Source organism: Leptonychotes weddellii, chromosome 1 (genome assembly GCF_054177405.1).
Source record: "Leptonychotes weddellii isolate Sample4059 chromosome 1, ASM5417740v2, whole genome shotgun sequence".
In the NCBI taxonomy this organism is placed as follows: domain Eukaryota; kingdom Metazoa; phylum Chordata; class Mammalia; order Carnivora; family Phocidae; genus Leptonychotes; species Leptonychotes weddellii.
The window spans coordinates 127251761-127274310 of record NC_138369.1 but is presented as its reverse complement, the minus strand read 5'-3'; the positions used below and the strand labels follow the sequence as shown (position 1 = coordinate 127274310).

At 54.6% G+C, this 22550-nt stretch overlaps 1 protein-coding gene and 1 long non-coding RNA gene across 6 annotated transcripts in view; both read left to right on the top strand.

Annotated features, from left to right (window-relative positions):
* The window catches only part of XXYLT1 (xyloside xylosyltransferase 1), a 164051-nt gene extending 154609 nt beyond the window's left edge, over positions 1-9442 (top strand). For 4 of the 5 annotated variants that reach the window (XM_081831860.1, XM_081831857.1, XM_081831872.1 and 1 more), the window contains one exon: positions 6135-7934. In XM_081831860.1, coding sequence (XP_081687986.1) covers positions 6135-6531 — 397 coding nt within the window. In that variant the 3' untranslated portion in view covers positions 6532-7934. Of the gene's footprint in view, positions 1-6134 lie in introns of all 5 variants that reach the window. The other variant, XM_081831868.1, reaches the window with a different exon arrangement.
* Positions 9443-15413: 5971 nt separating this feature from the next.
* On the top strand, positions 15414-22044 carry LOC145723626 (uncharacterized). The gene is made up of 4 exons (XR_014148868.1): positions 15414-15568; positions 19893-20040; positions 20635-20689; positions 21030-22044. It is a non-coding gene; the product is annotated as an uncharacterized LOC145723626 (long non-coding RNA).
* The last annotated feature ends 506 nt before the right edge of the window (positions 22045-22550 follow it).

Here is a 22550-nt window from a genome sequence, read left to right as displayed (position 1 = left end):
TCTCTCAGACTGGGGCAGGCAGTACAGAGATACCAGTTTGCAAAGTAGGAAGCTTGGCAGCTTTTGGTGCGGGGAGGGGTGAACGGGGGACTCTGGTGCTTCTGGTTCCTTCTGGAGGAGGGCCTTGAGGAAATCCCTGCAGTGTGCCTCCCCTGCCCCCTCATCTCTGGGGAGTCTCTTTTGGGTCTCAGTACCCCCAGAAGTCCTCTGCTCTCCTGCCAGGCCACCTGGTTCCAACACCCCCAGCTCTGCCCACGTGCCCCCTGCCTCAACCCTGACCTGTTGTCCTCTCTCAGTTCTGGGCATATTGTGGTTGGAAACTCAGTTGCTGGCCTGCAAACAGGGCTGGTGTTTGAAAGCAAGCACATTTCTTTTGAGGTCCTGCAAACAAGGGCAAGCACACGCCTTCCACCCGCTGCCCCCAGCAAAAGCCCCGTCAGCCACTTGGGGGCCCAGCTCCCCTTCCAGGTGCAGGCGTGTTAAGCCTGGAGGAGCTAGTCCCTGCCAGATGGGAAAGCATGAACTCTGCCTCCCGAAAGCTTGGCACTAAGTGGCACGGTCTCACCTGGCACAGGGCTTGTTGAGTGGTGGGAGAGAACAGTCGCCTTCTCTGAGCAGAGGCATTTGTGGGAAAGCAAAATCATCGGCCTGGGATTGGGGATTGCCTTTTCAGTGGTGTGACTCCAGGCAGAACAATTTCCGAGCCTCAGTGTCCTCATTTGTAAAATAGGCAGGTGAACTAAGAATCTTCCTGAGTCTTTAGGTTCTGGTAGCCTGTGGTTCCAGGAGGGACCCCTCTCATCCTGGTCCTGCCACCACTGGCTTCGGGAACGTTTCTGTCCAGCAGAACTAGGGACCTGACTTGCTAGCAAGAGATCCTGCTGAGGGGCAACTGTGACTCCTGACAGCGAGGAACGCCCTAGGGAAATGGCCGTTTATTATTATTTTTTAAATATTTTATTTATTTATTTGACAGAGAGAGATAGAGCAAGAGAGGGAACATAAGCAGGGGGAGTGGGAGAGGGAGAAGCCGGCTTCCCGCCCAACAGGGAGCCCCAAGGCAGACGCTTAACGACTGAGCCACCCAGGTGCCCCGGAAATGGCCGTTTAAAGCCTCACAGTGTCAGCAGTCTATGTCATCTCCAGGTTGATACCACAGGGCCGTGGTTCCCCTAAAGAACTGGAGAGTCTGTGCCCGTCTCCCAGAACTTCAGCTCAAGGCAGGAACGAGAGACACTGTCCTTGCTCCGAAATCAGCCCCACATCACCCAGAACTGTCCCCTGGTCACTTCGCAGGCCCTGGGGTGGATGGAACACTGGGCTACTGAGCACTGCTCTTCACTCCTGGCCTTTCCTCTCAAAGGACTGGAAAACAGGGTCCCTTCCAAGTCAAACAAGAGCTAATTGGTCCTGGGCGACAAGCATGGGCATAAAGGGAGTAGTGTTTCCTGATTCCAGCCTTCACTGATTAGACAGCATCCAGACGGCGTGCTTCCTCTGGGAAGAGGCCCAGCTTTGCTTGCTCATTGGTGACTTTGCACTTGACTCTGATGCACACTCGAGGGGTAAGCCACAGGGAGAAGTGCCACACATGACGCTGTCCTTCGGAACCTCAGAAAATGGAGCCCTCTCTGCCTGAAAACCAGCAGCTTGAACTCAGCGTCAGTCAGCACGGGCTTCTAGAACCTTCTTAGTGAGCCTGATGCGGATTGCCCAGGCTCATTGTTGTGTTCCCATCTTTCTTCTCAACCCTCTCGGAAGTGAAAGTGGAAAATTCTGAGCCTTAGGGTCCAAGAAAGGCCAGCCCAGGAGAAAATCATGGAAAGATAGGGGGGCAGGAGGGTCTGTGATTGGGGTGGGTGGGAGGAGAAAGGGTTATTCATGACAACATGCATTCTTTCCCAGGTCCTCTGGCCAGGCTCTCTAGTTGAGAGACTTGTTGGAGTGACCTTGGCAATGATCATCAGGGAAAGACTTGAAGGGAGGAAATGACTTAGCTTTTCAAAATGATTTCAAATACCTCTTTCTGTAAAGATGGGTTTTCTTCATGAAAACTAGTGTACTCATTTTTAATAGTCTTTTTTAATGAGTATTAGTTAGGGCATACTCAATAGAATAAATTTAGGAAATTCATTGCCCATACCTGGAAGAATGTACTTGAAGGTTCTTAATTTGTGTTTTCCCAACAAGCCTCATTGATTTCTGGAAAGACTCAGTATTTACAGTGGACTGCCTCCATGAGGGTTTGTTTCGCATTTGAAGTTATTTCTGAAGAAGAAGAAATCCTGTCCCCTCTAATGTGTGTCTCCAGGTGACAGTGGAGGATGGAGACAAGCCTCTGCAGAGGCCCAAGGCCAGGATGAGTCAGGGCAACTTGGTGGACTGTCGGCTTGGAGCTTAATCTGAGAAACTTCTGGAAGCTCCAGGACTCAGAACCAGATACCTGCATTCATACAGAGGCTCCTGCAGCCTCAGCACATACCTCTGGCGGTGCCCTGTGAATATATATCATCAGCCCCAGGTCCTGTGAGGAAGGCGAGTGTCTGGGGCCCTCTCTGACCCTCCTCAGAGAGGCTCTTGGGTCTGACCCCCTCCCAGCGAGGCACCAGCAGCTTCTGCCTCACCTGCCAGCCAGGTCCCCAGAGGCTGTGCCCTTGGCAGTGTCAGCCAACTTCAGAAATTAGATTGAAATCCAAGTGCTGCTCCCGGGAACCTTAGCTAATGGAATCTGAGGCTAAGACGAAAGGGACTTTAGCGACCAGAGCCCTCGCGTTCAAGTCGGGCCTGCCCCTGATGCACCGGGGACCTCTATTCCGTCCCTGTGAGAATGCGGACCGTGACGTCCCCGCACTGCCCAGGAGCAGAAGTGGGGAACGGAAGAGGGCTCTGCCATGCTTGCCGTGCTGTGGCAGCTGAGGACCCGGCCGGACCACCCCGTTCGGCCCGTTCACGTGGGATCAGGGCCCGCGCTCGTGAGCTCCAGTCCCTCAACGTCTCTGTGTCCTTCTCTCCATCCCAAGGCCGGTGTGGTTCCTCCACACAAACCAGCTGACATGGAGGCCAGGAAAACCCACCTCTCCTCCAAGTGGCTGCTCTGTCTGTCTGGGTTCATTTTGAAGCAGTAGGCATGCTTTAAACAAGGGCACCCTGGAAATAATTTTGTACTTAGGGAATCACTGGTTCACTTTCAGGCTGTTTTTCTGCTTCAGCAGACGTCCTGGGCGGCTTGCGTTTCCAATTTCCTGTCCCTCCTTTGCTTCTCCTTACAAATCAGAATGTGCTGATGTCCCAGACCTGGTTCTCTCTGGCTTTGTTATAAAATGCCTCTTTGTGCCGATAGCAACAGCAGGGCTAGGAATGAGCTTCCCAAAGAGCCACCTGGGTTATGGGCTCTACCTGGAAGGGTGCTCGTTTTTCTGTCTCTGCCTCTGGCCCTGCTGTCCTGAGCCCAGCAAGTTCGGTAGCAGGTCAGTCTGGTAGAGACAGGGAAGCTCCGTGGAGTACCGCAGGGCTGCGGATGACCTCTCCACTCCCTAGCTTGCTCAAGAGTAGAGACCATACTGAGCCCTTTGAAAAGCCCTGAGCACCCTCTCGTGGTCCCCTGCCCCTCACCACGCGGGAGAAATGTGGCCCTGGGGGCTCGAGTGCTCAGTGCAGCGGCTCGCTTTCCATCTGCAGCTGCAGCTTTGTGTCCTGATGTTTTCCTGCCCCCCACCCCCCGGTTCCAGACGACACCGAAGGCTACGTAGCCTGAGCCACACCGACCTTTCCATCATTCCTTGTCAAGTAATTTCACGTCCTGAAGGCCCCGCCGTGTGGGCGCCATGCGAGGTGCTGAGGTTCTGGAGAGGCCTCACAGATCGGGGAGGGCGGACTTGACCACCAGCCTGCACCCTGTTCGCCCTCCCCTGGTCCTCTGGGAAGGGGAGAGACGAGACCTGGGGGAAGAACGGAAGGAGGATGATGGCCTCGCGGTGTCCAGGGCCTCCACAGGCCCGGCCCTGCCTGTCTACTCCAGACGTCTCCTCTCCCGCTCCTCCCCTCCCTGGTGAATGCTCCTCCTCTCTCCCCGAAGCCTGAATCCATGGCTTGGCAGTAAAACTCCTGTCCTCCTGGTTGGAGGACCCCTCCTCTCCCATGCTGTGGTGGCCCAGATTCATTTGGTAGAATGTTAGTGGCTTGCAGCCTGGACCCGAAGGTAACCATTTGGAAGAAATACGGTAAAATGGACCAAGTTGCCAGAGCACATTCCAGTGCCCCTGTGATCCCATCACTGCAGGCTTTTGTGGCTACAAGGGCTCCAGCATCTCCGTGTGCTCTGGAAGCTTATTTTTGCCAAAGGTTGTTACCACCAAGCAGGCGCCAAAGCTTGTTCCACTCACAGTCCAATTACGGCAAAATTCAAACAACAGACCTGTTATTCCACTTGTCAGAATGTCCAGAGGGAATGCTTTTCCCCTCACCAGGATCAGACTCTCGGTGCCCTTTGTGATGATACACGAGACCTCAAGGAAGGTCTCTCTGATTCCCAGACACAGAGCAGTGTGTGGGAACTGGGAAATGGATCTCTATGGCCGCCGTGGGGTCTGCTCTTCTTTCCCCTGCACCGGCCGCTTCACCACACAGATCCTGCCCTGTAACTGGTTGGGGAAGCGACCTCTGGGAGGCTCAGGGGGTGGCACTTCCAGGCTGGGGGCAGACTTGGCTTGCCCCGATGCATCCCCCATCCCGAGGACTGTCGAAGGAAGGGGCAGAGCTGGTAAAGATAGGTGGGATGTGGTGTGATGTGGACTACGCTCCTGCCCCTTGCCCTCAACAAAGGGCCTGCCATCTCCCTGCCGTCCTGCAGGCCGCAGGCTCCTCTGGGGACATGGAGCCCAGGCCCCCCTCTGCGTCCTGCTGTGCGCCACCCCAGCAGCGTGCACGGGAACTTGCACAGGAGCTTAAGGAGGTTGGAGAACAGAGTGGCTGGCGCTCTGACCATGTCACCCACAAGGAGGTTTCTCGATCTGTCTCCCCTTCTCCAAATGGAAGCATTTGGATAGAAGACCTGGAAGGGTCCCTCTGGCGCTTACACCCCATGAACTGTAGACCTAGATCAGATTTCTACATCTGCCTTGAGAGAAGACTGAGGAGACATTCCCTCTAAAATAGCCATAATTCTACCTGGCTGTTCCCCAGCTGCTTTTCACCCCAACCCACGCGTGTGTTTCAGGCCTCAAACCCCTGTCCAGCCTTTCAGAAGTGCAGGGCTTGGGCCTTAATAAATGAAGCTTGTTCTAAAGCGGAAACCCAGTTTATTTTAGCCTGCATATAGCTTTCTACTGCTTTACCAGATCACTGCTCAGAAGCGCTTCCCCCACCTCTCTCCTCTCCTTTTCAAGATCACAAAGACAGGAGCGCCTGGGTGGCTCAGTCGGTTAAGCATCTGTCTTCGGCTCAGGTCATGATCCCAGGGTCCTGGGATCGAGCCCCATGTTGGGCTCCCTGCTCAGCGGGGAGTCTGCTTCTCTCTCTCCCTCTGCCTGCTTGCTCTCTCTCTCTCTCTCTCTGCCAAATAAATAAATAAAATCTTTTTTTAAAAAAAGATCACAAAGACAAGGGGATAGAAAGTTCTACCAGGATTGTTGCCATCTTAAAAAGTAGACTCTGGAGCCAGATGCCTGGGTTTAGTCCCTGGTTCTGCAACTGCATACTCATTAGCTGTGTGACTTCAGGCAAGCTACAGAACCTCTCTGTGCATCATCTTCCTCCGCTGGGAAGTGACAGACCATCCCAGAGAGCACCTGTCTCATAGGCTATGGTGGGGGAGGAAATAAGCTGATTTTGTGCAGTGCCTGCTGCTTGCTGAGTCCTATACAAACGTTAGCAGTGTTGCATTCCTGAAGGAGCAGAGGATATGGGAAGACCGTGAGGCTTGGAGTCAGGAGGCCTGGGTCTGAGTGCAGTTGTGCCACTTTCTGGTGGTGTGATGCCGATCCCGAACCTGAGACCCTCCCAGTCCTCAGAGCAGTAAAACTGGAGTGAAAATGGCATCTCTCTCCAGGCTGGTTGTGAAGGCCCAGGAAAATAGGGCCGGCAGACTGTTTTACCCGCACAAACCCGGTGAAATCTGCTCTCTTTCCCCTTCCCAGGCACACATTCTGGCAGTTCCGCCACGAGAACCCCAAGACGCGGGTTGGGGGCCCTCCCCCCGAGGGGCTGCCTGGCTTCAACAGCGGCGTGATGCTGCTGAACCTGGAGGCCATGCGCCAGTCCGCCCTCTACGGCCGCCTGCTGGAGCCGGCGCAGGTGCAGCAGCTGGCCGACAAGTACCGCTTCCGCGGCCACCTCGGGGACCAGGACTTCTTCACCATGATCGGCATGGAGCACCCCGAGCTCTTCCACGTGCTGGACTGCACCTGGAACCGGCAGCTTTGCACCTGGTGGAGGGACCACGGCTACAGTGATGTCTTTGAGGCTTACTTCCGGTGTGAGGGCCACGTCAAGATCTACCATGGGAACTGCAACACCCCCATCCCGGACGCCTAGGTGCATCCCCGTCTGCCGTGCCCTCGGGTCTCCGGGGGAGCCCAAGGGGCACCCCTGCTACCGGCCCCAGGCTGGCGTCCGAACCTCTGTGGGGATGTGCTTCTGGACGAGGTGCTGCCGCTGTCCCACCCAGTGAGGACTGGCCTATGCGTTGCTGGTGCTCGGGGCCCTTTCTCTCCGGGGGGCCGGGCATCGTGGAGGGCCAACACATAGACATCTTCCAGGGGGCTCGGAAACAGGCGCGTAAAGAGGAGAAAGGAAAGACAATGGCCCTTCGTGCCCTCAGCCCCCAAAACAATGGAAATCCTTTTAAGCACTGGCATTTCTTAGACCAAATATAAATTTATTTTAAATTGGCAAGCTTCCCTTTTGCCAGAAAGAACAAACAGTACTGCTAGGGCTCCTAGGGAGCGCTGAACGAGTGAGCTGGGGTCTTCACAGCCGGCCCCAAGTTGAAGCATCCAGTGAATGCCCACCTTCCACACGCGCACCCTAGGAGGCTGTGTGCTTGTTCCCACCGTGCCCACATTGCCCGGTCAGGGTGTGAAGGTCACCACCGGCTCGGGGAGGGTCTGCAGGGCCAGCCGCGGCCCACCTGAGAAACCCGGCCTCATTACTGTAGCTTCCCCAGCTTCTCGCTCCCAGCTGCATCCCAGAACCTCATTATCCCTCCTTCATCCCAGCCGGCTTCAGGTGACCAGACGGTGCTCGGAAGTCAGATCCGCCATCAAAGAACAGAGCTCGGCCACCCCCAGGGACAGGTGATAGAGTCATCTGGATGGGGAAGATGCATTCCAAAGAGGAGCCCCTCAGTTTCTGCGCATAACCGGGTGGCTCCGAAGGGGGGTCCCTCGTAGACTGATAGGCATTCAGTCTCTGTTTAAAACCTCATCCTGTGATTTTTCTTATTGCATCATATTAGACCCTGTTCCTTCGAAGAAATTAGGTTCTTCTCTGAATGAGTCCCCTTGTAAGATGCAGACACGAAGCCCCTGATGGTGCATTTTGTCTAGTTCAGCGGAGGTTCTCGGGGAAGAACTGTGGTTGGATTTTCATCTCCTTTGATTTCCATTTCATTCACTTTTTTATTTCTCTTCACCATGAGTGAGAATAGCTAATAAACAAGCTTTGAGAACACAATGATTAATGTTGTTTCTTCTCCGATCATGGTTTACTGCTCCCTGGAGGTTCTGAATCAAGAGTGCAGTCAGGGGCGCCTGGGTGGCTCAGTTGGTTAAAGCGACTGCCTTCGGCTCAGGTCATGATCCTGGAGTCCCTGGATCGAGTCCCGCATCGGGCTCCCTGCTCGGCAGGGAGTCTGCTTCTCCCTCGGACCCTCCCCCCTCTCATGTGCTCTCTCTCATTCTCTCTCAAATAAAAATAATCTTAAAAAAAAAAAAAAAGAGTGCAGTCAGTGTTATTCAGAGCCCTCCCACCCCCCGCCGTCCACATGACGGAGCTCAGCGTGCTCCCCGGCCATGGGGACGGGGAGGGCAGCCGGGTCGTATCGGGGTCACTAGAGAATCATCTCCTGGAAGCAAGAACAGCCCCTTCCCTCCTTACTCCAGACTGTCGGGTTACGTCATCCCCTGACCAAACGGAGCACGTCTCTCTCCTGCCTGTGCTCCGGCAGAAGTGGTCTGTTCTCCTAGGTGCTTGGTTTCCTATTTATAGCTGCTAGCTGTTGAACACCTGCTGTGCGCTGAGCATTGTATTGGGGGTTTATGCACAACTGATGATGCTCACGAAAACCTCATGAAGGTGATTCCGATTTTCAAGTTTATTGTAAGAAAATAACTAGAGATGTGGATAGAGAGTCATTATCACACCAGTTGTTTAATAGAAAACAACTGAGATCAACTTAAAATGTTGACTAGGGGAGTGGATAAATTATGTTACATCCATGTAATAAAATAGTTTAGGCATTAAAATCGTATTTTTCAAGAATATTTAATGCCTTGGGAAATGCTTACAATGTGCTGTTAGGTAAAGAAGGCAAAATATAACATTATATGTACAGTATGATCCCTACTTTATTTTAAAAATTATATATTTGTGTGTATGCATACATGTAAAAAGAGAGCCTGTTTCACTATATTTAATTAGTTCAAATCCTAAAAAAACATGTTTCAAACACCACATTAAAAATTTTTTTTAATGTGAAAAAGTGGGTAAAATGCTAGGGAATTTTAGACTCGTAATAACAAAGGTATTTTTCCGACATTAATTTCAATAATTCAAGGGTTTCTGTAGCTATGGAGTCCTTTGTTAGTGCAAAGAAAAAACAATGAACTTGTTGATCAAAATGGGCAAAAGCCAAACCAAATCTCCTCCTTTACCATTGAGATCACCTCCTCAGGAGTTTCCCCTCCTCTGTCGCCAGTGGCCTTGGCGAACAGCAAGGTAACACTCAACAGGAAATCCAGCCGGCCCAGCAAAGCCAATGGGTACAACTTCTGGACAGCTCTTAGACGGCTGGTTCCTCATTGGAATCCTGTTATAATCGATGCAGTGCAAACATGACTAATTGTGCTGTGTTTCCTTTGCCTGATGAAAACTTTCACTGCATTGCATAAGCCTATAGGAATGAGTGGAACAGAAGTCTGAAAAGAACATTTCTGGGTACTAGGAAGGATTAAGGTGCTTTCTATCTTCATCTGTATTTATTTCGATATTTCTGAATATTAATTACTTTTGTAATCATAAATGCTATAAAACTGTAGCCACTGCCATCCGCCTCCCCCCCACCCCCCAGTTACAGGCAAGTATCGTCCTGGCTACTCTACAGCTCATGCTGACCATGGTTACCATCACCTGTAAGAAAACATAATCTCGGCTAAGTAGGCTCTGGGTTTTCAACTTTCCCTATGGATGCCCTAGTTCTCTGAATAAAAGTGACCTAATAATAGCATCTCTAGCCTCTGCTTTCGTTTCTGATTCTATCATCTCGTGTGTGTACACAAATGATAATGGCCTTTGGAAAGCTTGTGGGCCTGGCGGAGAGATTTATTCTTGTGTGTGTCACAGCCTAACTACGCACCCCTTCCCATAGCATCTCCTCCGGCCCCAGAGCGGTGTGCTGGGTCAGTGGGCCTCCAGCCAGAGCACAGCAGCGGTTTGTGGGCCACGGGAGCAAGTTCGCTGTGCCTCACAACACCTGCTTTGACTAAGGGCAAACCTCGGTTCATTCTAAGACCTTCTGGCTGAAATCCACATGCAAAGCCCAGAGGTTTGGCTGCGGGTGGAGTTTGGCAGGGCAAGCAGAAATTTCCGAGCAAGCAGGGTGGTGTGGTAGAGAGAACCTCACGCCTAAGAGAGGACTGCCTTTGAATCCATGGTCAGCCCTCACCACCTGGGCAATCTTGGACAACCAAGGCCACCTCTTTCTCCACTTCGAGACACTGGTAACGAGAGCTCCGTCAAAGGAGTGTTGTAGGAAGAAGGAGATGTGTAAGGGCTTGGTAAGCAGGGAAATAATACAGAGATGCAAGGGGATTCTTAGAGTTACTACTTAAAATATTCTTTTTAAATAATAAACGACAGCCATTTGGGGCACATTAAATGGGTTGGTGGCACGTCCCTCAGCCCAGTGGATGACCAGACGCTTGCTTGTAGGTGGTCTGATTTTTTTGTGAGCCACTCACTCTGGAGAGGCCTGGGTATGTCCAGGAGGTTAGGGGTCCTGGGATAAACCCTTCCCTCTCTGGGCTCAGTGTCTGGATCTGTAAACCAGGGCGTCAGGGGTTGGACTAGCTCTCCAAGCAGCGCCCCCTGCCCCTGGCACACACACTTGTATGCATCCATCTGTGTTCACGCGTGCGTGTGGCAGGGAGTCTAAACCCAACGCAAGACCTCCACACCTCCACTCATCAGTCACCAGCTTGGAATTTATGACCATTCAAACGGAGACTCGCTCACAAGGTACGGTTAGTACGCTTTCCCCCCAGTCTGAACAGGCAACGGGAGGGATGCAGACAAACTATGGGAGAAATTTCAATCCAGAGAGACTCTGTGCCATCCACGAGCCCCAGCCCCTCTGCGTGTGGTCCCCCAATAGCAATGACAGCTGAAGCCTTGTCTTAGGTTTGGCTTATGCGACTGTCTTCCAAAGAACCTCCCAGGCAGAGCCACTTGTAGACAGACCCATGCCCCACGGGTCTGGAGCCCCCAGCTGGGGAGGCCTGGTGGAGCTGCCCCGCAGGACACATCGAGTGGACGGACATTCGGCAGCCTCACCGAGCACCTTGCATTCTCAGAGCCTGAGGGGCCTTTCCACGCCCGGGAGGCCAGCTGCCCCCCTCTGCAGCCCCCCTTCCCTGACAGGTAGGATTTGTTGCAGCCCTGCCCCGAGCCCCACTCGCTGCTGCACAGGCCTGAGCAGGACCACAGGAGCACGGAGCTTGGCGTGCATCCGGCCGCCTGTGCGGCTAGTGGCCTGACCCCCCCCGACAGGGCCTTGTAGACAGCAGGGACCGGGCTGTCCATGGAAAAAGCAAGATGCTCCCACTCAACCCTCTTCCTTCTTCCTCCTTGGCTCTGGGCAGCCTCCAGAACACGCCGAGAAGCCCCAGGCCCAGCTTGAGAGTCTCCACCGGTTTCCGTGCTGACCTGCGGGCCTCTTGAGGGCACAGACTGTGTCACCACCTCTGCCTGCCCTCCCCCCCTCCCCCCCCAGCCAGCATCCGCTCAGGTGGGGCCTATGCGGAGAGCCGTGTTCCCTGGGGGCCTGGGCTTCTCTGCTGCTCAGCGTGGACTGTGAGCGAAGCCGGAAGTTCTCAGTACGTTCCAGCCGCCTTCCCTGCCGGGCCATCCTCGCCAGCATTTCTAACCTCGGGCGCGGAGCGTGAGTTCATGACGCCCCAGTACGTGACCCATTGCCACCACTGCTCGCTGGGAGGCCTCTCGTTTCATTTATTCCCATATATCACCATACCCCACCCCCAGCCCCGAACAGTCACTCTAATGTGCTTCCTGAGTGTCTTCTGTGTTCGGGCAAGATGGTGTTATTGTTCTGTGGACATGTGTTTTAATTTGAACAACTCAGTCTATTCTCTTGCTTTTTCTTTCTCATTCAGCACCAAGTTTCTAAGCTCCACCCCCCTTACTGCGCACCCCCCACCGCTGCCCACTGCTCTGCGGTGTGCCCTCACCAGCTTGGCCACCCTCACTGGCATTGCCGGACCCCCACAGCACCTCCCGCCCACCTCCGAGATGAACACTGGGAAGGGGAGGAGTGATCCTGCTGCGGGCAACTTTGTCCTATTCATGCACCTGGTAAGAGCTGCCGAGTGTGGTGTATCCAAGAAGAACGCGGCTGGATCCCACATTTCTGCCTAAGTGGTGCCCAGAGCACCCTCCCCATTCTCCCCAGTGTGAGCCCTCACTTTCTCTGCATGACTGTGCTCATGTTCACGTCTCCGTGCATGGACACACACAGGGACCTGTGATCACATTGGAGTCCTCCAAACGTGTGGTCCGAGTCGCGGCTGCTCTCCGTGAGTGCTATCACATTGACCTTGGCCAGTGGGCTGCATGTCTGTGAACTGGGGAGAGGTCGGCCAGCTAGCTCCTGGCCTTGCGGCCCTCCCAGGACGGCTGTGAGCGGTAGGTGAGACAAGCCATAGGAAAGTACTCCCGAGGCCCTAGACACCCTCCCTCCCTGGCACCTCAGCCCGTCCCCAGTCCCCAGTGCCACCCAGTGCTGCCAGAAGCTTCGTGGTCAGCCCGAGTCCTGCTGGGGGCACGTCCCGCCGTCTGGCACCACACCCAAGCTTCCTGTGCTCCTCCATGCGGGTTAGCTTCTGGGGCCTCTGACTCGGAGCAGCCCCTGGCCTGGCCTGTGAGGGAGGCAGGGACCCCTTGGCCAGGGGCTGGGGGGCTGGAAGACAAGGGGAGAGGAAGGAGAAGTGCTAGGCCTGTGTCTAGAAGAGTTGTGAGAGAGGGTCTTGGAGCACGAGGGGCTGTCATGTTCAGGCGTGAGGGGATTTTGCAGAGAGCATAATGTGGCGGGGTTTGTGAATGGGATCACCTTTGCTCTTTCTCAAGTAACACAAATACAGAGTGGCCTTGCTCTCTTACTTAGTCCTGACGACTGTGGTATGTGTCACTGGATGCCACGAAAGGCTGAGACTGGGTCCCACGAGGCCTGGCGCTTTGTTGCATAGATGCCACGTAATCCTACTGCCTCCTCAGTCATCTGGTTCTGCCTACAGTCTCTGCACTCTTGGAAGGCGGGTCTCGGGCCTCCTTGTGGTCCCAGCACCCGACACAGTGCCTGACACATTGTGGGTGCCCATCGAATCTCTGTTGTTTGATTGCATGACTACATGAAAACCATGCCACACCTCCACAGAGAAGAAAAATGGCGCCGGTGGGTTTGGGGAGCAAGATGGAAGGGTGGAGACAGGCGCCGGGTTGTCCACCTTACAGAATCCCAGTAAGGGCCAAAGGAGGGAGGGATGGGAGAGCACTGGGAAGCTGGGAGGACTTGGCATCAGGGCTGATTTGGGGGAAATGGGTGGAGACCCAGAACTAAACACTCATGGAAGGAAGCTCCGTCTCTGTCCCCATTTAACGAATATCTGGTGTTCACATTCCTCCTCTCATCAAGCTTAATGAATTCCAGGGACTCAATAGTCCCTGTGACAGTTGGTTTGCATAAAACGCCCAGTATCTGGTTGGGGGGATGCCCTCGAATGTTCTAATGGCCTGGCTTACTGGGACCTGGGCGGGCGTCCCTGAGCCACAGAAGGAGTGGGAAAGAACCGCTTAGAAAGGTAGTGAGCTGCCTGTCGCAGGAAGTATGCCAGCAGAGGCTGCACAACCTCTTGTGAGAGGACACGAGATACAAGCCCAACAGCAGATAGAAGCTGAGATGGCTGCCCTATGAGTCCCTGACAACCCTGAGCTTCTGGATTCCCAAGCCTATCTCCCTCCCCTTTCTCCATAACTAACCCCACGGGGAAATATTTATTCTCTAGACCTGAGTGTCTTCAGGTGCGGATTCTAGAGGATCTGCCTACTTGCAGGAGGGAGACTCCCCTATGGATAACAGGGACCAGGATCTCCTGAACACCCTTCCACCCCCATCCCTCCCCCTCTCCTCCCCTTCCCAGTGTTCATCTCCGAGTCCTGTCGGAAGTGCCACCGGAGGTCACACTGGACATCCCACAGGCAAGCGGTGGCGCCAGGGAGGGAGAGGGACTGGGAGGGGGCCCCAGAGGTGGCATAAAGTGGCTTAGTGAAAACATACCCTGTGGCAGGGATTCGATTCGTGGTTTGCCCCATGAGCTGGTCAGTTCCCAGGTGGAGCACACCTGGCCAGGTGTGGCCAGGAAGGAGAGGGACTAGCAAAGGCAGCACATTTCTTTTGGATGGACAGACGGATGGACAGGTGGCTGGCTGGTCGGCGGGGTAACTGGCTGTATGGTTGGAAGCCCCCTCCCTTTCTGACGGTCACTGGGGCCCAAAGACTTGTGTTCCCGGTGGTGGAACAGCAGAACAGCATGCAGAAGGCCGGACTCAGGCCTCTGCCAAATGTCTGTTCGGTCTTGCCTGAGCTGGAGAATGAACAGCTTGCTTGGAGACACTGGACATGTCCCCGTGATTATTGCTAGCACAAGTAAAGCATTCTGTGCAGAGGGAAGAGGATGCCTTCTATTCTCTTCGTGCCCGTAAGTGGCCTTGGTGTCAAGCTGTCCCCTGACCCTTTCTCGGCCACCCCCGGCCCCCAGCGCCACAGGCTGGTAGCCCTGCTCCCCCACAGACTCACTTGCCCTTCTTGTGGGACCTTTGCTGGCAGCTGGGCTGAGGGAGGAGCTAGGGACACAGCTGAGATCATACAGAAGATCATACTCGGGAAGACACTGGTGCAACAGGTTATGAACGGACCAGACCCGCCAGGAGCTCCACGATGAGAGAGGTGTGAGCTGTGGGTGCAACGGGGTGTGGTGTGAGCTGGGGCCCCTGGAGAAGACGGCGGGGCACCTTGCACTCACTAGTATCCGCCCCCGTCTTGCTCAAGCAGCTGTCTTGAAACGCCTCCCGCCATTTTCGGGGCTCCTTGAAATGGTGAAGACCCCAGCTCTGTTTCTGAGTGCCCCTGAGTATGTTAATCTGGAGCGGCGGTGGGGGGGGGGCGGGTTTCAGCATTGTCCTGCTCTGGGGTGAGGGGCCAGACATTTATACCCCTAAGTTGATCACCCACCTACTGTGGGACGCCCCTGGAAGGAGGCAAGACCTTCCCCCAGGCAGTTTTCTTTAGCCCAGGCCAGCCCTACGAGGGCTGAGAGTGGAGGGCGGTCTTCTGGGGGTGCTCCCTGCAGCAGGAATGGGATGCAGTCCCTCTCTGAAGGGGGTGTGCGCAGCTCCTCATGGTGCCCACCACAGATTTCTGCTAGGGCGGTGGTTTTCAAACACGGATCACCTGGAGGATGTGTTAAAACAGATTGCTGGAATCCCAACCCCTGGTGTTTCTGATTCAGTGGATCCAAGGAGGGGCCTGAGAAGCTGCATTTCTAAGGAGCTCCCAGGTGCTGCTGAGACTACTCCTGCGACCCCATTCGGAGAATGACCATTCTGGCCTAATGCCCTCACATTCTGCAGATGGGAAAAATGCAGGCCTCTGGGAAAGGACCTGTCCGAGTCACACAGTGAGAAGCCAGGACGGTCCAGAACCCAGGCCTGCTGCCCGCTAGCGAGCTCGGGGCAGTCAGGGCTGAAACGACCAAGCCCGGATAACCCTGAGTTCCTCCCTTTCGAAGGGGCCGGAGGTAGGGGGGCCGGAGGAAGGGGGGCCGGAGGAAGGGGGGCCCGAGGCGGGGGAGGGGGCCGGAGGCGGGGCTGGGGGGGGTAGGAGGAGGCAGGGCGGAGCAGGTGCACGCTGTCGCTGCCGGAGCCTGCCCCTTGCTGGCTTGAGCACCCGTGAGAGGGCACAAGTACTGAGGTCCCCGGCCTGCCTCTTTCCCTGCTTTCCAGGGGCAGCGGAGCTAGTCCAATCCGGCTCACGGGGCAGAGGAAACCCAGGGACACACCTTACGTAAGAAAGATCGGCGCCCTGCTAAATAAAGACCTAGCGGCCAGAGGGGCGGAGCGAGGAAGTGCGGGGGAGGGGGGCTGTTGGGAGGGGCATGCGGGACTGCCGGAGGCGGGGACAGACTGGGAGGCACGGCCCCTGCCCCTTGGGAGCCTTGGGGAAGTAGGTGGGGGAGAAGGGCCTTGAGGCGGCTTTCCGGGTCATGTGTGGTCCTCTCCGCACCCACCCAGAAAGGAAAGTCCTGCATGACCTGCAGGTCTTTCGGAGTTGTGTTGTGTTTAGGAGTTGTGTTTCCCTCCCAGGGGGCCAGCCTCCCCCGGGAGAGCAAGACGGCCGCTAGGTTTCATGTGGTGGGTGGGGGCCTCCCTGCGTGAGTTGTTCCCCAAGACCAGAAGCTGGGCCGGGGCCAAGGGGCTCAGAAGAAACTGACATAGAATAAAAAACACAGAATTTAAAGCCAGAGAGCACCAATATAATATCATATATCATATAATAATGTATATTACATATACTACCTGCAATCATATATATTATAAATAATACGATTATTATCGTATATGATATAACTTATAAATAATATGTGATATAGGGCGCCTGGGTGGCTCAGTTGGTTGAGCGACTGCCTTCGGCTCAGGTCATGATCCTGGAGTCCCGGGATCGAGTCCCGCATCGGGCTCCCTGCTCAGCAGGGAGCCTGCTTCTCCCTCTGGCCCTCCCCCCTCTCATGTGCTCTCTCTCATTCTCTCTCTCTCAAATAAATAAATAAAATCTTTAAAAAATAATAATAATATGTGATATAAATCATGTGATTATATAGAATATAGTATATAATAAAATATGTAATAAAATATATAATAAAAATAACCAATAAAATATAAGTATTCTCTTCTATTCTATTCTATTCTAATCTATATTTTACCTGGCTGGCCCAAGCTTCTTGCCTCACCAACAGAGAAAGCAGAGGAGAGAAATGATCCCTTCAGGATCTGAAAGCCAGAAGCTGAGGCAGAACTGGGTTTCCGACTCCAACTCCAGTGCCCTCTGTCCAGGACAGGCCGCTCCACGTCCTGAGTACGGGCCAGGCTCTGCATCTCCATCCCTCCGCCCTAGGCCCGGGCCACCCAGCCCACCAGCAAGGGAGGTCAGGCTTGTTGGGTGCTGGTGCAGGTACCTGCTTCCACGTCGCCACAGGGCTCCGTTAAATTGGCCTCCTTTTCCCTTGCACTCTGTCCTCAGCCAGGACATGGGTCCGAGCATACCCTCTCCTATGTAAGGAAAGTACCTATCTAGCCCTTATAGTGTTTCCATGCAGGGAATAATTATAAAGGCAGCATAAGAAAGAGATCTGAGGAGACCAAAAGAATGTGAGCAAAACACAAAGCTTGTGAAGGCCCAATGCTGGCTGACCTGAATGTGAGTGCATCAGATTTTCCTCTTCCCAAATCCCGGACATCAGAATTTTGGGGGGAAGGCACATGGGGATGGGAACAAAGGGCCACTTTAGAAAGCTTCTAGGTCAGTTTCATCTTCCTCGGCTAGCCAACAGCTGGGGTGGGCAAGTGGGTTGGAGGACATGTGTGGAGCTTTGGCGTGCTTTGGGTTGGCTGCTCAAGTTCATCCAGCAGCCTTGGGGTCCACGCCTGTCCCTGAGGGGAGGCTGGCCCAGACCCAGAACCCCACAGCCTAACCACTCACTCTTGGAGGCCTCTAAGACACCTTTTTTTTTTTTTTAAGATTTTATTTATTTATTTGACAGAGAGAGAGAGAGAGCGAGCACAGGAACACAAGCAGGGGGAGGGGGAGAGGGAGAAGCAGACTCCCCGCCCAGCAGGGAGCCCGACGCGGGGCTCGAGCCCAGGACCCTGGGATCATGACCTGAGCTGAAGGCAGACGCTTAACCAGCTGAGCCACCCAGGCGTCCCTAAGACACCCTTTTTGAGGGAGCCAGGGCATCCCGGAAGAGCTCTGAGGTCAGCTGCCCTGCCTCCCCTGGCCCGCACCCTGTGGCTTCTGCACGCTCCCAGGGCTTACACCGCGGTCCTGGGTGCCGGTGCGAGGCCCTGCTCCTTGAACTCACCACCTTCCGGGCCCACTGTTTTGGTAGAAGGCCCACGGTCTGGATTCTTCCAGTTAGATCCACGCGAACATAGCTGGTGTCGTGTCCTTACCTTCGTATCACGTCTGGAGGCAAGTGATGTGAGCGGGTCCCACATTGGGTGGTGCTGACTTGAATAACTTGGTTAAGGTGAATCAGCCAACTCGCTCTAATGGAAAGGTCTCCTTTCCCCTTTGTAAATAATAATTAATGTGTGGGGACTGTGCGAATGTCCTGTTCCCCCACGGCCTCTCCCCCAGTGCTTGTAGCCTTCGTTGACTTGCTGGGCTGGTGTCAGATCTATCTATCATCGGTGGCAAATGGTGATCGACTCCTCTAATTCCTTCTGGATTTGTTAGCTGGCGTTCAGCTGTAGAGGAGCTTTCCCTCTACTTTACCCTTGAGACCAGTGGCTCTAGACCCAGGTTGCATGTTTGAATTACCTAGGGGCTTTTAAAAAGAGGACCAGTGTCCTTCCGCCAAATTCTGATTGATTTGGTCTGGGCGGGGCTCCAGCAAGGATGTGTTGTTCAGTTCCCAGCTCATCCTGCTGTGTAATGGGGGCTGAGAGTCTGCTCCGGAGGCCAGGAGAGCCACAGGAGGGTCTGGCGAGGAGTGAAGGCCCCACTAGAATTTCAGAAAGGTCTCTCTGGTGGCAGGGGAGGTGGTTCCAAAAGGGGTGCAGGGCTGGGGAGGGCCGAGCGGTAAGGATGCTGTTGCAGAAATCCTGCTGAAACACCATGAAGGGGAAACCTAAGGAGTAAAGTTCATGTTCAAAGGCATTTAGATGCTGTGGTCCTGGGAGCCACCTTTGAGGAAGCTGTGGGTTGAAGATAATATAAAATTTAATCAACAACCTCTTTAATCTAGGTGGCGTGGCCCAGCATTTCAAGCATTTTCACAGCCTTTTAAACTTGCATTTGGAATCATCTGGGAGGGCAGAGAAGGGCTGAGGGGGAGGGTTGGGGGGGGTGCCCGCCCCAAGTTGGCTCTCCAGTTCCCGGATTGCTGAGTGGCCAGCCCTCTGGCCCTCACATGGACAGTGACTCCTTGAAGACATAAGAGGGAAAATGCTCCTTTTGACATATGGCCCTCATTAGTTTTAACATTACTCATTGTGGTTGGCTTTATTATACTCTTTATTTAAATTACACACATATATCTATCAAGAGTAGTGGGCAGGTGGAAGCCCAGAGGGGCCATAGGTTTTGGGGAGGGCATTCCACTGCTCAGTGTCTGGACACGCCATGACCAGACAAGGTGGTGGCCACTGGGGCAAAGCCCACCACCCCGGGACAAATTTCAGGGCAGCTCAGGAAGGCCCATGTGGGGGTAATGGGGTCTGGCTGGCACCTCTCCTTGGAAGAATGGGGTGGAAGGGCCTTTCCTAGGGCATCTGAAGCCTTCCCCACTGGGCTGCAGCTAGGGGCGCCTGGGTGGCTCAGTCGGTTGAGCGTCCGCCTTCAGCTCAGGTCATGATCTCGGGACCCTGGGATCGAGTCCCTCATCAAGCCCGTGTCCTTGGGCTCCCTGCTTAGCGGTGAGTCTGCTTCTCTCTCTCCCTCTGCCCCTCCCCCCATCATGCACATGGACTCTCTCTCTCAAATACATAAAATTTAAAAAAGGGAGGGGTTGCAGCTACAGTCCCTGGAATGCTGACCCTGGGGTTTTTTCATGGACCCTTTCCCTCGGTCTGGCAAACCTCTCAGGGAATGGCCTGGCCTCGAGCACCGCTGGGAGGCTGGCCTGCCCTCCCCATTCCTCCGGACTTCAAGACTGCCCTCCTAGGGCCTGCCGCCCAGGCCCAGAGCACGCGACCACGGGCACTGAGCAGAGTCTGGCCCGGCGTCCCACAGCCCTGGCTCACCTCATTCCACCAGGGAGCCACTGTGACTTCCCTCACTCGACCCAAGGAACCTGGGGGACCCAGGCATGGGGGTCATTGGGGGTCATGCCCTGCAGAGCACCCAAGAGCCAGAGGGCTAAGACCTGGGTCAGTGATTCTATGTGATACAAACAAGGGCCATGCAAGGCGCAGACAGGGTGTCCCAGGTAGTGGAGGAGCGTGGGGGACGGAGGCTGAGTGGCAGCCCCTTGGAGAAAGTGGCATCTGGGTAGGGTCTTGAGGAGATAGCTAGGACTTTCCAGGGGAGGGCGGGGGAGTAGCCGAGTAGGGAGCATAGTACTGTCTCCCCAGGGAAGCCGGTCTCCTAAGTGGCTCCTTGTCAACAGGAGCGTGCCAGAAGAGGGGCCCAAATTCCCAGTTTACATCTGTGCCTGAAAAGGGGTGTCTGGTGCAGACAATGCCCCTCCTCCAGTGCCAACATGAAGAAGCAACTGTACCCCTGAGTTTCCCACTGTTCTTGCTGTGTGACCTTAGGTGAGTCCCATCCCTTCAGTGGGCCTCAGTATTCTCACTTTCTACCAGACCCTCCGGGCTGTAGCACTTCATGGGCCTGGGGTGATTTGTGGGGCCCAGGCTCCCATTCACAGGGGCAGAGCTGGCTGGGCTCAGTCCAGAACCACCCTCTCCTGTCCCCTGTTTTTTTTTTTTGGGTCCAGCAGGAGGTAGCACCAGGGTTTTGCGGGCTGGTGAGCAGAGGATGTTGACGGCTCTGTCCAGATTCATGTGCAAGATCCCCTGAAGGAGGTGCAGGCAGTGAGAGGGACGTCTGAGCTCTAGCTTTGGTGCTGTGTGACCCTGGGCAAGTCACTTCCCTGCTGGGTTTCCAGTTCCTCATCTTTTGAAAGGGGCAAGGCCTGCCCCAGTCCTCAAAATGTTGTTGGGCAGGCTGGACTTGATGGCCTTTGAACCCAGTGCAGAGCGGTTGTTGGATGTGGGGGATGAGCACAGCTATTTCCATCATGAAGTAGAATCCTGGGTCCGTCCCCGTGTAGGGTCATTGCAAATCTGGGGCAGTGGTTTTTCCTTGTAGCAGGGCAGCAAGATTTCATTTTCTTTTTCCTTCCTCAGCTCTTTATCCCCATCGAAAGATGAAATTGCCTGCCGCCCAACCTGGGGGAACGCTGTGAGCTTTTATGAAGTCATACTTGCAAAAACAGTCTGGCTCTGGAAACGGCTCCTTTCTTTGCTGTTCTGGGGCTCCTCATGTCCCCCACCCCAGGCGGGGAGCTGGGTGGGATCCTCTTCGAGCCCCTGGCTTCAGAGGTCCCTCCTCTGACACTTTGCTGTCCCAGCTGCAACTCTGTTGCAGAAGCTCAGCCCTGGGCGGGGAGGCGGGGGTGGAGGGGTGGACGGGTGGGGGGAGGAGGGGGGAGGAGGCAGGCCCCTCTGCCAAGCCTTTGCCACCTGGCCTCTGCAGGCCACGGATGCACCCGGAAGGACCAAGCTCTTTGCTTTCCTTATAGTTTTCATCCCTTTCTTGGAGAATGTCAAACGGAGAATTGCTGTTAAGAAGAAATCAATATCTTTGGATGGAAGAGAACTTGCTGCATTTACAGCAAATCAATTTGGTACAAATTTTCCAAGAGCCTGCTGTGGGTGGGGCCCTCCACCCTGGAGGAAATCAGAGTTGAATCAGCCTCTGCTGGGCCACAGAGGAGCTCCAGGGAGGGCGGGAGGGGAGGGGAGGGGACACAGGCTCTTCAACTGAAGAGCGTTGCCCAACCAGAAAACCACTTACCACTCTGAGCCGCCTGTGGCCTGCTGATAATAATACCTACCTAGGGTTGGTGCACAGAACACAGGGAATGAATAAATTCATACATGTGAAAGGACAGTGACTGTGCTTTCCTATTCAAAATGACTGATGTTAGGACAACGGTACAGGAGGAGAGGTTGGTTCTGACTGTGGAATTCCAGGCACGTTTCTTGGAGGAGGTTGGATTTACACCTTGAAAAATGGTGTAATATTTAGTAATAAGTTTGACTGTTAGTACCAGAGAGATTCAATATAGCAAATGGCCTCAACAAAATACAAGGCCACTTCTTTTCATAGATATATCGAGAGGTAGGTGGCCTAGGGCCGGCAGAGCAGCTTCATGGGGTCAAAGAGCCGTGGTATCCTTCTGTCTTGTTGCTTTTCTATATAGCTTCAATCCCAAGATTACCTCATGGTCCAATATGGCTGCTCCAGTTCCAGCCATTGTATCCACATTCTAGCCACCAGGCAGGAGGAAGAGGGAAGGAGAAAGGCAGGCACATCCATTCCCTTTAAGAAAATGTCTTCGAAGTGGCACTCACCTATTGACTAGACATTAGTCACATGGCCGTATCTACTGCAAGAAATGCTCTGACATGTAGTTTCTATTCTGAGTGGCCCATGGAACAGAGGGGGCCAGATACTGGGACCAACAGGCCACGGCTGCCACAGCTGAGTGGTCTCCAGCTCTCGTTCCTCTTTGCTTTAAGGAGACCTCTTTCCATCCCTCCCGTCTGGTACCCAGAGGAATGAGCCTGCGGGGGGATTGGCTGGCTGCTCTGGATTCTGACTGCCCTGGGGAAGCACATCAGGCGGGACGGCTCAGCTCTGCCGGGAGCGGAGGGCTGTAGCGTGCTGTTGCGTGCTGCTGTCGGTGGGGTGAACCCATGGCTCTGAAGATTTTGCCCAGGATGGGGGGAGCCCTCTCTCGCCGAGGCTTCTCCGAGGCCCCAGGCGGGAGGGCAGCGTGAGGTGCTGCTGCGGACTCAAGTCTTCCTCTCCGCGGAGGCGGGGAAGAGTCTTTCTGTCTCCTGGAGCCCCCTCCGCATTCCCCGCACACACAGGGGCGGCCTGGCCCGGCTCTGGGCCACTCCCCCCGGAGAGAAGGAAGCCTGGGGAGGAGCTGCAAAGGGAAGTGTGTCTGGAAGGGATTCCACCCGTTGCCATCCCCGGGCTGTCCAGGCTTTGGGAACATGGAGTGTCCTGTGAGCCTCCTGGCATTCATCCC